The sequence below is a fragment of the Echeneis naucrates genome, chromosome 17 (genome assembly GCF_900963305.1).
Source record: "Echeneis naucrates chromosome 17, fEcheNa1.1, whole genome shotgun sequence".
NCBI lineage: Eukaryota > Metazoa > Chordata > Actinopteri > Carangiformes > Echeneidae > Echeneis > Echeneis naucrates.
Genome location: NC_042527.1, coordinates 9177664 through 9191697, shown reverse-complemented (window position 1 = coordinate 9191697; position 14034 = coordinate 9177664). Strand labels below are relative to the sequence as shown.

The window sequence follows — 14034 nt, the reverse complement described above, 5'->3', positions numbered from 1 at the left end:
CAAGAATATAGGGAGAGGCAATAGAGAAACATGTTGGTACAGTAGGTCCATCTGTTAAGCACAGGGAACAAAACAATGACTTGGAGTGGGAGAGATGGAAATGGAGAACAAAGACAGAGAATGACAGTGACAGAAGGACAAGAGGGAATAGAAAGACACAGCAGCTAATGTGTTTGTAGTACAGTAGTTGGCCACTACAAACCACTGCCGGAAAAAACCATAGCTAGAAATTAGTCACAATTTAGAATTACAATCCCTGAGGCAGTCGGGCAAATATCATTTCATGCTATCACCACAGGGCCTGTCTCTGTTGTAATGACTCACTGGGTGAGTCACGGAGCCAGAAGTAGCCTAGGGAGCGAACCGGACTGTGCTAAGTCCCGCACATTAACTAACTCCCTCACTTGATGGTTTTCAAGGCATTCCATGAGACACTGACCCAAAGTTTGTCCTCGCAACACAGCATTTCAGCAGACAATGCTGGCTTTGTCCGCTCACAGAGAAAGAGGGCAGACAGAAAGGGAGTGGGAGAAGCTGCCCACATACAATATAAAAGGCAGAAATAATGGTGGAAGAGGGGAGTGCAGAAAGGGAAAGGGCAGGGGAAGAATGTGGTGTCTATACAGGTCTGTTATCTACTTAAATCTTCATGAGCAGGCTCTGGAAATAGCTCCACTATGGATCAAAATGGGCAAAAAAGAAGTGTACTCCTGAGTTCTTACAGTAAAATAGTTGTTTCTTTATCAACAGATGGGAAAAGCATGGTGGATTTGATATACATTTAAATGCATTTTAATTACTTTCTTGAAGCAAGCAGGATCCCCAAATCATGTGATCAACTCCGGGTTGACTGCATTTAGGCATCTTTGTTCTTTTTTCCTGTCCAGTTTGTGGTGTTGTTGTTCCAGCTCCAGGTGAGAGCAGCAGCCTGTGGAAAGAGCAGCAATTATGTCTCTGTCCATAGGAGGTCACAGTCAAAACAGGAATCAGCCCGATCACTGATAGAGGAGTGGTGTGTTTACTGTAGATTGCTCTTGGATTGTGGATTTTTCACAGTCAATGTCCATGCCTAAAGTTTGCGTGTGCATAGTAGCATATTGACACATCCCCAACATTAGAGCCCCTGCCAAAGGCAATTTCAAATGGTATGCACCAAATGGATTCCTCTCTGGCTAATTTAAAGCAAGGCAAAGCAAATTCATTTGTAAATCCAAATCATAACAGAATTGCATCAAGGCACTTCACATAGAGAGCAAGTCGGGACCAAATTCATGAAGTTTTTAAAGAGACCCAACAAATCCCTAATCCACCATCCTGCCACCCAGTTTTGTGAAAATCTGCGTTATCCTTCCAGCAACCAACAGACACGTCTGATAACAAAGGCTTTAGGTAGGAGCTATGAAGGACGATGGAGCTACATCCTCTGCTCAACATCTGTTCACAGCTCTCCTTCTCTGTTAACCTCAGCCTCACCATCACCATCCCTGCTGCTTTAAGTGACAGTCAAAATTAATTTTCTGATTGTGTTATTGTTGCAAGTCATCACACCTCACACAACAGAGTCTGACAACATGACTATCCCCCTTCTTATTCTTTGTCTGCTACCCACCAGGGAAATAAAGGTTGCATCTTGGACACACATACACACACTGAATGCCACTGCAGCTACAGCTGAGTGTCAATCTGTTGACATTCAGTCATGGTCTTTGTGTCACACTTGTGTCACAGAATACTTTGTGCTTACCAAAGACCTAACAGCAAATCAAATAAATGTATGAAATGAGTTTGTTTATAAGTGGATAAACAAATGGTAAGTACTGATAAGATACTTGGGAATAGATCCATATTGACTCTTTTGTTATCTCTGTTGAATAGATATGACTTTATCAGTGAATAATTACTGATTAAATCTGAACCATGATCTAGATCTGGCATGTTATTTCATTTTAGCTGAATCTCCACTTCTTGTCTGGGATTTAAATAATTTAATTCAACGTTTAACAAAACATTGTACTTTAATACTATCTATATACAATGAATTGCATCTATATAAAATTATAAAATGTCTTTCTAGCTCTGTGTACAATGTTACGACAGCAGAGGAGCAAAAACCCTCCCTGGAGCGCTTTAGAGGAATGACAACCAAAGCAATTTTCCCCTGACAAAATCACATGTTAAAAATGCAGCGACTGAACTCGCCCAAGCCACAGCCCTGTGTTTGTTCTTAAAGGTACCGCTCCAGGTACACCAAGGGAAACCAATCCCCACTCACCTGAGGGTGTGGCACCCTTACCACTCAGAGGGTGTGTTTATGACACTGTAGAAACACGTAAGCCAAAGGTACTTACAAGTGTGTGCGCACACACACATGCATCAGTTTCGCAGTCACGTTGAACACACCCAAAGTTGCAACTGCAACATATGAATGCAGTGCACTTTCAGTTATTATTGCTGATTATGTAAACCTGTAAATGTGTTGACAATTTATGGGAGATTGTGACACAGACCAAAGAAACATCACAGTGAAAACTGAGTGTCAGCTTGAATAGAGAGCCAAAAGATTAATGATTATTGCTGCCCGAGTTCTTCTCAAATAACAGCAGGCCCTTTGGGTCTCAGTATAGTCATTTTGCAGTAGTATATCTTAAAGGAATAGTTTTCTAAAATTAGATTTTTTGCCTTACTGGAAAGAGTTAAGTGAGAGGATGTGTGATGTGTGAGAAATGTAAGTTACTCCAACTGGGATTTACATTACAATGATGGTGAGATACTACACAAAGAGATCTTGTCTCATGAATTCACTCACATTCGCACATGATTTTTTTTGCATTATAATTGTGTATTTAATACACTGATTCCAAAGAAAATGTTTACAAGACATCTCTGGCATGAACATCAAGAATAAACAGTTTAAAGACGGTGGGGATGCTGTGTGTGGGTCATGTACTTTAAAACAAAAACAAAGCAGAGTGCTGTCAGTTAGCAATCAACTGACATTGAGGGGACAAATGTCTAATTTACATTGCCCTATGTGGTATCTCTCATTCACAGTATTGATCCTATGTCTTTGTGGAATTTACACTCTCATGGTTAAAACATAAAGACACACACAAACACACAGTGCAGATTGTAATGGCTTATCTCCCCACTTTGATGAGTGTATTGATTACGGTCTATAGGGAGTAATTGATGTCTCATCCAGCAGTGCCATAACACCCTTGGGATAACTGCCTTTTCTTTGTTTATGTCCTGAATAAGCAAAGCTTGTGTGTGTGTGTGTGTTATCGTGTGTATCCCTGTATCAGCCTGGCCAGAGGAAGTAATATGAAATAGCAGTGGATGTGGAAGGGGACACAATGTCAGTAGGTTCAGGAGGGCTTCAAAAGATATGAACTAACCCCAAGTTCACATTTTTCCCGACAGATTCAGGGCAAGGACAAAATGCTTGACTAAGCTTATACAGCAACATTTGAGTCACTGTCTGTCCCTGATTAGATAAGGTGTGTAAGTCACATGCGGAGAATGATTTTATTATTTTTTCTCCTCTCAGTTCAGTTGACAGACTGTCTCATTGTAGGCCTTGGGCTCCTGTCACACACAGAAGGAAAGGATGAAACACTAAATGTCATTAGACAGTCACATCACAGCTCCCACTACAAACATTATTGTCTCTATATGAGAGCAGCGAAACTGTAAAATAGTAATATTTAAATTGATTCCTCAACCAGCTGAGATTATATGGGAGGGGTAGTAGATATCACTGTGCCCACTCTTTGAGAAATATGATTTTGTGCAAATTGCTTCAGACAATTGTCCCTGTAGTGAGGAGTAATCGACTGTTACAGGACTGTGAAGCTCCTCATGTAAAGGTGTAGCAGCTGGAGGACAATGTAAAAAGGGCCTGAAAAAGATTGCAAGAAGAACTGTTACATAACTCGATACGATTAGGTCCAGATTTGTTCCACTCAAAATAATGAACCCTTTGTATTTATCACAGGACAAAAAGTTGGTATGTTCAGCATTAAGATACCTATCTATTGCCTATACTGCTTAATCCAGGTCCATGTTACAGGCTGTTGCAGTGCAAATTTATAAAGAGTAACAAGTATTCACACTCACACTTAGGACAAAAAGCAATTCTGAGTCACCAACTAACCCAAACCTACATGTCTTTGGACTGTGGGAGGAAGCTGGCATGGGGAAAATATGCAACCTTCCGGCCTGGGAATCAAACCTAGTATCTTCTTGCAGTGCGAGCCACTGGGCACCAGTGATTATCATGTGAGAGTCACCTGCTTGTTACAGTGTCAGTTAATGCACCAATGGTAGCATTTAGATCAAAAATGGCAGCATGCTGGATACAAGCAATTGAAGGCCCTTGTGTTTGTTAATTCCCTGTTATTTCATGAATTCAATACAAATAAAACGTGTTTAAAGCATTACACATGTCATGTCACACCATTAAAATTAGAACTATAGAAACCACAGTATGCATTGTGAAATAGTTTGGTATTTCATTATATAATAGCATGAGCAAAAACTTTCAAAATATTACAAATGAAATATGGCTTATTTATTTTGACTACAATAATGATGCATAGTGTAACAAGGTGAAGAGTTCCTGTGAGACATCTGCCTTACATATGGAATCTGCAGGGAACACACACCAAGACCCCACCAAGATAACAAGCCCACATATCTACACACACACACAGAGCCCATAACTTAAAGCTTAAATACTGCCTTTCTTTGGCTGCCAGAGAGGGCTATACATTATAAGGCAGAACTCATCGTTAAGTCTCACACACACATACAGAGTTGCTTTGTTTTAATGGTTTCTGGTGGGACCTTTGAACTTGTGAGGATTGTTTTGGAAATGTCTCCATTGATCCACCATTCCCATCACAGAGAGCTTCCGTCTCTGTTTTGACCACTGTACCATTTTGTACATGCACACTCCAGAAAATATCTACGGTCTGGAGGAAGAAGTAGTCAAAGCAGGAAGGTTGACTGTGGTGTCGCTTGTTCCTACACTTCTCTGTGCTGCTCTCAGTGCAGGACACAAATATAAATGTCAGCTATATCATACATAATAATATAATAATATCAATGTTATCGGCACAGTGTAGACTCTGACTCAGTCCTTTTTGGTGAAATATATTAAAGAAGATATTAATTTGGATAGTAGTTTTTCCTGAATAATGAAGAAACACAGCTCTTACCCTTTCAAGTTTATCAGATTGTAGCCAAAGTGTCCCCAGTGAGTGTGCACACACACACACACACACACACTCAGTTAGAGGGGTATTTTTGTAAAACCGGTTTTTCTCCACACACAGTAAGAGGGTATTGTGCAGTCCAGTGTGTGTTCAAGTTTGAATCTGAGAACAATAGAAGACAGACATTTATCAGCGACCCTTTAAAGCTGCCTGAGGCAATGCATACCATTTACACACACACACATTTCAGCAGTCAGCTTCAATTGTTTAAGCACATGAAGGGTGTTGAAGGAACAAGGACACACAGAGAAGTCAAAGAGATATAATCAGGACCCAATAAAAATGGATAGTGTACGGCTCTTATCTGTGATTTAATGAGGCAAAATCATTCCTCCAAAATCCTTCCACACTTTTTATGACAGACAAGAAGTCAGCAAAGAAAGTTTTCCACCTTGTGAGTGTCAGCCAGGAAGGAATCCTCCCTGCACCAGTCTGATGACCTTGAGTTTACAACAGTGCTACTCTGGCACACACACATACAATCTTGTAGATTTATACTAACTTGTGATACGCATCTACTCAAGGTGGTTCAGTTTGCTCTGCCTTGTAGATTTATCAAGAATCAACTAGAATAATCAGTGTCATCTGTTTCAGGTGATTCTTGGTATTACATAATCTCCCAATTTAATATGGACCCAGTCATATTCTCATAAAGCACCAGATCATATTTGCTTTGCCATGTCGACAGCCTGTATGGTGAGAAGACAACAGCAATTGGTTTCAATACCAAATAGTGAATGTGTCCTGAGATTTTATCCAAACATTCATAGTGCGTGAAGATAAATCCTGTGATATCATTCAATCATTTTAGAATGGTTCTCATTACACACATTCATGCTTCCTGGAGAATGAATCCAACTCACACTGACGATGATTAATGATGACTTTTTCTCTAGTCCCAATGCCAAATTACAATTTGGTGCAGCAATTCATGCCCCAAAGAACATAGCTGACCACTTCCTTCGTCACACAATGTTTGGTGTAACCTGGTGTTCCTTTTATTATGATGAACAAACCCCACAGCCTGTAGCTACATGTTCCGCTACACTGAATGTTCAGGTCCAAGTACCAGTCTCAGCTGTGCTTGTTTGGCCTTCAGGTGTTTTGACAGTTAGTCAGTCAGAGTCAGTACATGCCATCTGGCTATGTGTATGTCGGACAGATCTGCCTCCACAAGTCCGAAAATGAAAGAGTCACAATGGTAATGCCAAACTTTTACACATCACCTTGGAAACCATGCATTCCTGTGGTGCTCCTCAGCGAAGTCCCAGGTAGGTGTGATATATCACAGGTTCACCCTCACACATATGCAGTGATGTAGGTGTTTACCTGGAATAAAGAAACATGGAAATGAGTGTAGATTTACTTGATTTATGAATCTTCTATCAAACAGAGTTAAAGAGAAATTCACCATAGCGGATGGCAAATATGTTAATATACACACCTCTGGGTTTGGCCGAATGCATAATGCAGAAATGATATGAGTATGTCCAGTATTAGAATAAGTGTATAAGTAGTGTCTGTTGTTTGGGTGATAAATTAGAGGAACACATTGAAAGCACTAAAACAAGTGTAAAACAAATGGTCCATTAGCCAAGTCTGTAGTTTCAACGTAAAGCAGAAAAAAGGTCAGAGCAAACATCTGATCTGAGAGAAACTGACCTGAGATACAAATAAGATTTAATTAAATGATGCAGGGCTTAAATACATATATTGCTAATTTGGCCATTTGAATGTAGCACCACATAACAGTGCAGATAGGTAAAGCAGCTTGCTGCAAATGATTACTCCAATCCAGTTAGGTTAACACATATTTAGTAGCCAGTTATCAGCCTCCTCTTTGCTTGGTGAGTTAAAGGTACATTCAGGTCAGTGCTAAAGCAGGGCTAAAGCAGGGCATTGTCACGGGGTGCAGTGGATTTATTGCACAATACACACTGGAGGGCCTATTGACGAGTCAAAACCATCAATAATCATTCACAAATGCTGAACACCAACAGGAATTCTCAACCAATTCTTAGCACATTTAATGGTGTATTCATAATTGCCATTGGCACGAAATTATTCTTGAAAATTGAGTATTGCTTGTTGCTAACGATAATGTTGATGATAATGTTTCAATGTTGAGGTGAAGACCTTTGATAGTAAAGCCTTGAAACAGACCAAGATTTTACACATGACATTCAGACAGTTTGTGTAAAGCAAGCAACGTGTTAAAAGCAAAAAGTGTTCAGCAACTAATTATCAAATCATTGTTAAAAAAACAAACAAACAAACAAACAAAAAACTCTTGCACCTGTCCAAATACGAATTTGGTGAAGAATATATAAAATTTGGAGAGACTGTGTTGGTCATTAATAAGTAAAAAAAAAAATGTATGTAAGAGAAACCTCAGTAGGCAGAACATGCATGAAGTATAAAATCCTTTATAAATGGCAACAAGAAGGCACAAATTGTACGAAAAAACCCTGAGCCACGGGAGAAGGGTCCTCCCACGGGATGACTCAGGGCTCTCCCATGGCTCCTGACCTGACTTTGCATCTGATGTCGCAGGAAGAGATTTGAAAATACTGTGTGAACTGATCACCGTTAGCATAAAGAGGCTGAGCACGCACAGGCGAACAGCAGAGCAGGAATGAGTCCCAACATGCAGGAAAAGCATGAGAATTCATGAGCACAATGCAACACCTGATCTGCCACTCCCTGTTCCTCCTTAAATCCCCTTCACCCATCTCCACTCCCCCATTATCTGCCCTCTGCTCTTTGACTTCACTTTCTCTTTTTATAGCTATTTTTTTCTGGCATATTTGAAATGTAATAAATCACAAGCTGTTGGGAGGCCACTAATAAATATTTACACACCATTTGTCCTGATTCGCAGGAAAGACACACACATTCACTCACATCACCCTTCACTTACATCAAACCTCAAGGCCTGTACAATAAAAAAAGAGCACTAAATCATGTCCTGAAATCTGAATAAATGCACATATAACCCTCATCTTTATTTGTCTTGCATAACTTAAAATTATAAGTGACTCATTTCCTGGCCGGTTATGAGCAGACTCTAGATTAGCAGACCCACCTTTATTTGTCTACACCCTGACCCACCTACAAATTGGCACTGACATGAGCGTGCACAGACACACACACACAAATACAGCAGGCTTAGACACATGCACAATCTCAGAGTACATTGGCAGGAAGTGAAGACACACCCTGAAGCAGGCTGCAATCCAATTTCTCCTCCTGTGCTTTTTCTCCAAAGCATCTCCCTTTGCTATTCTCTTCAGTTACAGTCACGTTCAAAGTTTTAATTTTAAATCATCACATTTACATGAACCATACAGCATTTGACAGATCCAGAATTTCTCCAGATGTGTCTTATCACTCACATTTACACAATCTTTACCTTACTCTACTTTCTTTGAAGCCCAAACAAACCTGCTTTTACTTTAATTATAGAGAGAAATTTAAGAATCCTTGTGTGATTTGCTATGATCTTATGAAATCATAAGATTTGTTTATTAAATGCATCTGCTGAGAAACAATGTAGAGACAAGCTGAAGGCTTGATTACATAGAGCTACTGCCACCTGCTGGGTATACTTAACAGTGTGCTTCTTATCCAGGAGCCAGATATCCATAACCTGATGGAAACAATAACACGCTTTGTTTGATGATCTTCAAAGCAGAAAAATATATCCTAAGACCAATGGACATGACTTCATAGCTCCCACTGAGGAGACTGAACTGATGCCCATGACTTTTTAAGACAATTTAACTGAATCCTACAAAAATAAATATTTTTATTCAAAAATCTGACATTTTTCAAGTATTTCTTGGTGACAAGGCTTTTTTTGTGGTCAAGTCTGGCTTCAAGACCTCACTGTTTCTAAAATCTTTGCCAAAACCTTCTAGAGGAACTCAAATTTAACTATTTCCTATAAGAGTTCCTGGTTACTTCCTTGTACCTTGACATTAGGTCAAATTTAAGTGATTTATTGACTAATAAAAAGGGCACTGGTAGCTATGTGCTAATTAGCTAACAAGTCCGGACTATATTTGGAGAGGATAGGGATCTTTTTCACTGAAAATATAAACACTCAGTTGAGCACACTACTTCATTCTAGTGTGTGCCAACAAAAGGTGAAAAAAATAAATAAAGCAAAATGAATATAGGTCTCTGCATAAGTTTTAGTTAACGATTTAATTTTAATTTTAAAACCTAAAAGAAGTCCTGTAAAAAAAATAAAAATTACAAAGAGATGCCTGACGGCTGGTCCAGCAGTCAGCATTTACAGTCAGGTCAGAGATCTTCTTCTGGTAATCTGGTGAGAATATCCACCCCGTCAGACGTGATGACCACAGTGTGTTCAAACTGAGCCGACCTGCATGATTGTCAATTAGAAAACACACAACACACTCGTAAGAATGAAGACGAGAAGACTGATATCTCTCTTCTGCACACCTACAACTCACTAGTTAATTTATAGACTTTATAGGTTTATAGGATAATGATGATGACGATGCCAGCTGGGAAAGTGTTTCATATGTGTTTTGACAGGACAGGCAAGACCTTTTTGCACCTACCTTTTATCATCTGTAGACACAGCGGTCCATTTGTCCTTCAGGATTCTGAACTCTGTAGACCCCTCCATCAGTATGGGCTCTAAAAAACGGACTAAATTAGCACCACAGCCAGACACAATGTCATCTGTGCACAGCCATGAAAATAATGAAATGTAACTCGCCTATCGTGAAAGTCATTCCTTCATCCATGGTCATATCATTGTCATTAGCTGAAAATAAAGAGCAAAAGAAGGTTATGGGATTAAAAGAAAAGAGCATTTAGAATCATGATTAATTGATTTCAGCCATTGAGCATCTAAAATTAATTTCACCTTTAATCTCAGATTTTGATGTCCTTGCCTCACAGATTAAACAGCTTTTCTGAGTCTCTTACAAAAGTCATCTTGCTCAAAGGATCAGGCATTCCAGACTTAATAATATTTAATCCATATTATCACACAGTAACACATATGATGCACACGCAAACCTGAAAGAGCATGAATACGAACAGTGTCATTATTGGAATGTAAGAGCTACAGTGGGAAGAAAAAAATATGTGAACCTTTTGGATGACCAAAATTAACTGGTGATAAAATGTGATCTGATCGTCACATATGTTGCATGTGTGGACACAGTGTCCCTGAGCTAATATCACATTAACATTTAAAGACCAGAAATGTTAACCATCTCCAACGACACTCATAGGCCTCCAGCCTTTATCCAAATTATTTTAGATGAATTGTGTGCAAATCAACAATCCTTGATCTAAAGCCATATGAGATCTCTTTTTCAAGGCATTGCTCACTGCAGCAGATTCTGCTTGTAAAGAGAAAACTCAAAATACCAGTCATAATAAATTAAAGTTGCTCTGTCTGGACTCCAGGTTTGATAACGCCATCCCCTAATTAGCTTTTATGAATGCCATTAGCAGAAGGGTTCATTTTTTCCAGAGAATGTAAATATTTCAATGATATTTTAGCGGGGATACAAACCTCAAGAAAACATTACACACATTTTAGGACAAGAACAATTGTCATGTTTTTGCTTGCAGCTTTTGTCTTAAGATCCCATATTGGAGTTTGTCTAATCATCTGAGCATAGGCCCAAACTTACCATGGTGCCAGATCTCTGGATGACAATGAAAAATGGAGCCTATTCCATGTCCGATGAAATATGGACACACTTGGAAGCCACTAGCGTGGGCTATTTCACTGACAAAGGTACAAAAATTTGTTTTAAAAAAGGACATTAAGAAAGTAATTATATGGTACCTATGTATCTTATTTGTATCTACTTTCTGTGTATATTTTGTGTGCATCTACCTTATAGTGTTTCCTATAACACATAGTTGTTCACCAGGCTTACAGGCAGCGATGGCCTGATCTCGGCATTGCTTGGCAGTCTCCACCAATCGCTGCCCAACCTCATCAACCTGGCCAATCAAGAAGGTTTCTGAGGTATCGCCGTGGTAACCATCCAAATATACCTATCAGGAATAGGCAGATGTTAGATGTTAGATGGGCCCAGTGTTGCTCTGACTGTTTATGTCTTTGTGAATGTGAGGGTATCAACTTACAGTAACATCAACATTGATGATATCTCCATCTTGAAGTTGCCGACTGCAGGACACACCAGTAACAACAGATGAATGATGAATACAGTGAAGCACTCACATTTTTCTAAATTTACAACTGATGCAGAATAATATATGCTGTACAATGATGACATATTTTGGTCAGATGATCATGAGATGAGATGCTGTGAGCTAATAAACAATTGTATCAGCGGCGGTGTGTATTTAATGGGAGAAAAGGAAGGTAAATAGTCTGAATGAACATCCATTTTACCTGTCAGGTATGCCATGACAGACCACGTTGTTCACAGACGTACAGACTGACTTGGGGAAACCCCCGTATCTGAGAGGTGACGGGTAAGCATTATGTTTGATTGTCTCCTGGTGCACAATGTAGTCTATTTCATCTGTTGTCATGCCAACCTGGAAGTCACAGATCATAACTTTGTGTAAGAAGCATGTTCATCAAACATAAACAACACTTGTATTGATAGGTGCTTACCTTGAGACTGCGTGCAGCTAGTAGCAGTACATGTCTGGCTAACTGACACGATCTGGCAAGGCCTTCGATCTGCTCTTGGTTTTTGATCTCTATGTAGTCTGGCCACTGTGGCACCACCCCGGTGCCTACATAGTCAGGCCGCACAATGTGCTAGAGTCAGGAAGGTACAGAAAGGACTGGATATGAGGGTTGGGTCATATTCTTGTCATTTAGATAATAAAAGTAATTATTTAGCAAACTACATGAGCACTTTTGGTGCCTTTAGTGTGTAACAGTAAAGATTACAAAAGTTGAATCAGTCAACAATGCTTAAAAGGTTTCTTTAACAAATCATTTTTTCTATTGAGAAGGACTTAACTACATTAAATAGACTGCAATGGCAATCACCATATGCATCCCTGGATGTTCTTAACTGCCCCATAATTTGCTACAGTCTAGTGGAAAGTACTAGAAATTCTTCAGTTCTCACAAAATGTGTCACAGCTGGACACACAAGTTAGTATGTGCCTGTTAAATACTAAAAAAGTTCATAAGATAAGTCAGACTTTCCAATTAAAATTACTCAAAGAAAACTTAAATGAACACAAACTTATCTCCTAACCATCCAATGAGAATGCTGCTTAGAACTGTGGCATTATGGGAACATTAGGTCTTGTACCTTGGGCACTGCATAGGCAGGCCTGACTGTAGCTGGGCGAACGACATTATGAGAAGTTTTCCACTTCCTCCAGAAGAAGGACCGATGTTGCTGACCCAGCAGGGGTGTGGTGACGTGGCTACTTGTTACTTGTTTCTGCAGGAAGCTACCTATTCCTGGAGAAGAAGAAGAAAAGGGAAGCAGCAGAGTGAAGAGGAGAGCGCTCTCTCTGATAATGTTTTCCTGCTAACAATAAATGGTAGCAACAACTTGTATTTCTTTAAAATTTTTCAAATGCAATTCAAATTCAGGTAGAGTTTGTACAAAAAGCCACACAACAAAATATTAAATCACTATAATAAATAATATATAACGGGAACAAAGGTTATTTAAACTTTGGTGTATGCGGTCAAAATTTTATTTTTGATGTTATGCGGATCTGTTGTGTTCAAGGCTCAACACTTTCACTGTCAGAGATATTACATGGAATCCCAACACTGCCAAGTTTGACTGCAGAATAGAATCCTGTGTTTTCCTTCACTTAAGACATCATTTTTAATATACTGTCCACTATGATGTTGTTATCTAATAAAGCCACGCAGCGCGTCCATAGATAACGGATGCTTCATACACAATTTCCCTATCAGCCACAGCAGCGGTGAATGCAGCGCAAATAGTGAATGTGAGTTATATGCCCTTACACAAACACAAACCAGACAAGGTCCTTGGTAGCAAAGGCAAATCCAGATTCAAAGTTTTGTCAGTGATGGATTTATCCAGGACTGGACCTTCTAGCAATCTGCCCTCCTTATGTGTGTAAACAAACACCTCTCTGTTGGCTAAGCCTAGCAAGCTAATATCGTCTGGGTTAAAAGATAAATAAATAAAAACATCGGCCATTACCCTCAAACCGTGTTTTAACGTGTTTGCCACAGCACTTGATTTTGACTTTCTGCAGACTCCGGTGGTCTGAGGTGTCCTACAGTTCAGTCCCTACCTGGTCTCACCAGCCGACCTGCACTGTGCGCCGCCATGGGCTGGTCACGTGGTCCGGGTGTCACGTGACGCGACTGTGGGGCCCGTATGAACACGGAGTTTTTATCATTTTCTTTCCTCCCAGTCGTGTCGTTTATATTTTTTCGTGTTGGAGTTTGATCTTTATTGTATTTTTTTTGTTTGTTTATATGTGTTGCTGTTATTGTGATTATTCAAATTTATTTGTGTAAAACGTCAAATGTAGTTTTCTTTGCACATTTCTTTTTTGTTAGTAAAGTATGGTTAATTGGTGCATAATGTTTGATTTAATTATTATATTATTACTTATAGCTGTTCAATGGCGCCAGGCTCCATAATAATACTACTCAACTCCCATAGACCCATGGATTTCTGTTGAGGGGAAGATCATGTAAGTCCCGTAAACCCTTGTGTCCTAAGCTCAGAGGAAAGTATGCTAATTTCTCCTGCACAACCTT

General features: G+C 39.5%; 1 protein-coding gene across 3 annotated transcripts; it reads right to left on the bottom strand.

The window, feature by feature from the left end:
* Positions 1-893: 893 nt before the first annotated feature.
* On the bottom strand, positions 894-13617 carry metap1d (methionyl aminopeptidase type 1D (mitochondrial)). 3 transcript variants are annotated; one of them, XR_003842057.1, is made up of 12 exons: positions 13560-13617; positions 12584-12738; positions 11926-12075; positions 11698-11846; positions 11427-11469; positions 11173-11336; positions 10964-11061; positions 10033-10080; positions 9872-9950; positions 9541-9669; positions 6506-6608; positions 894-928 (listed from the first exon to the last, which is right to left on the bottom strand). XR_003842057.1 is itself a non-coding variant. In XM_029525728.1 (11 exons), exons 1-10 carry the CDS (start codon positions 13594-13596, stop codon positions 9588-9590), a joined length of 1005 nt encoding a protein of 334 aa, XP_029381588.1. In that variant the 5' UTR covers positions 13597-13617; the 3' UTR covers positions 2896-6608; positions 9541-9587. The 3 variants fall into 3 exon arrangements, 2 of the variants coding, with proteins under 2 accessions (XP_029381588.1, XP_029381587.1); XM_029525728.1 differs by lacking the exon at positions 894-928 and having other exon boundaries at positions 2896-6608; XM_029525727.1 differs by lacking the exons at positions 894-928; positions 6506-6608 and having other exon boundaries at positions 7690-9669.
* Positions 13618-14034: the final 417 nt, after the last annotated feature.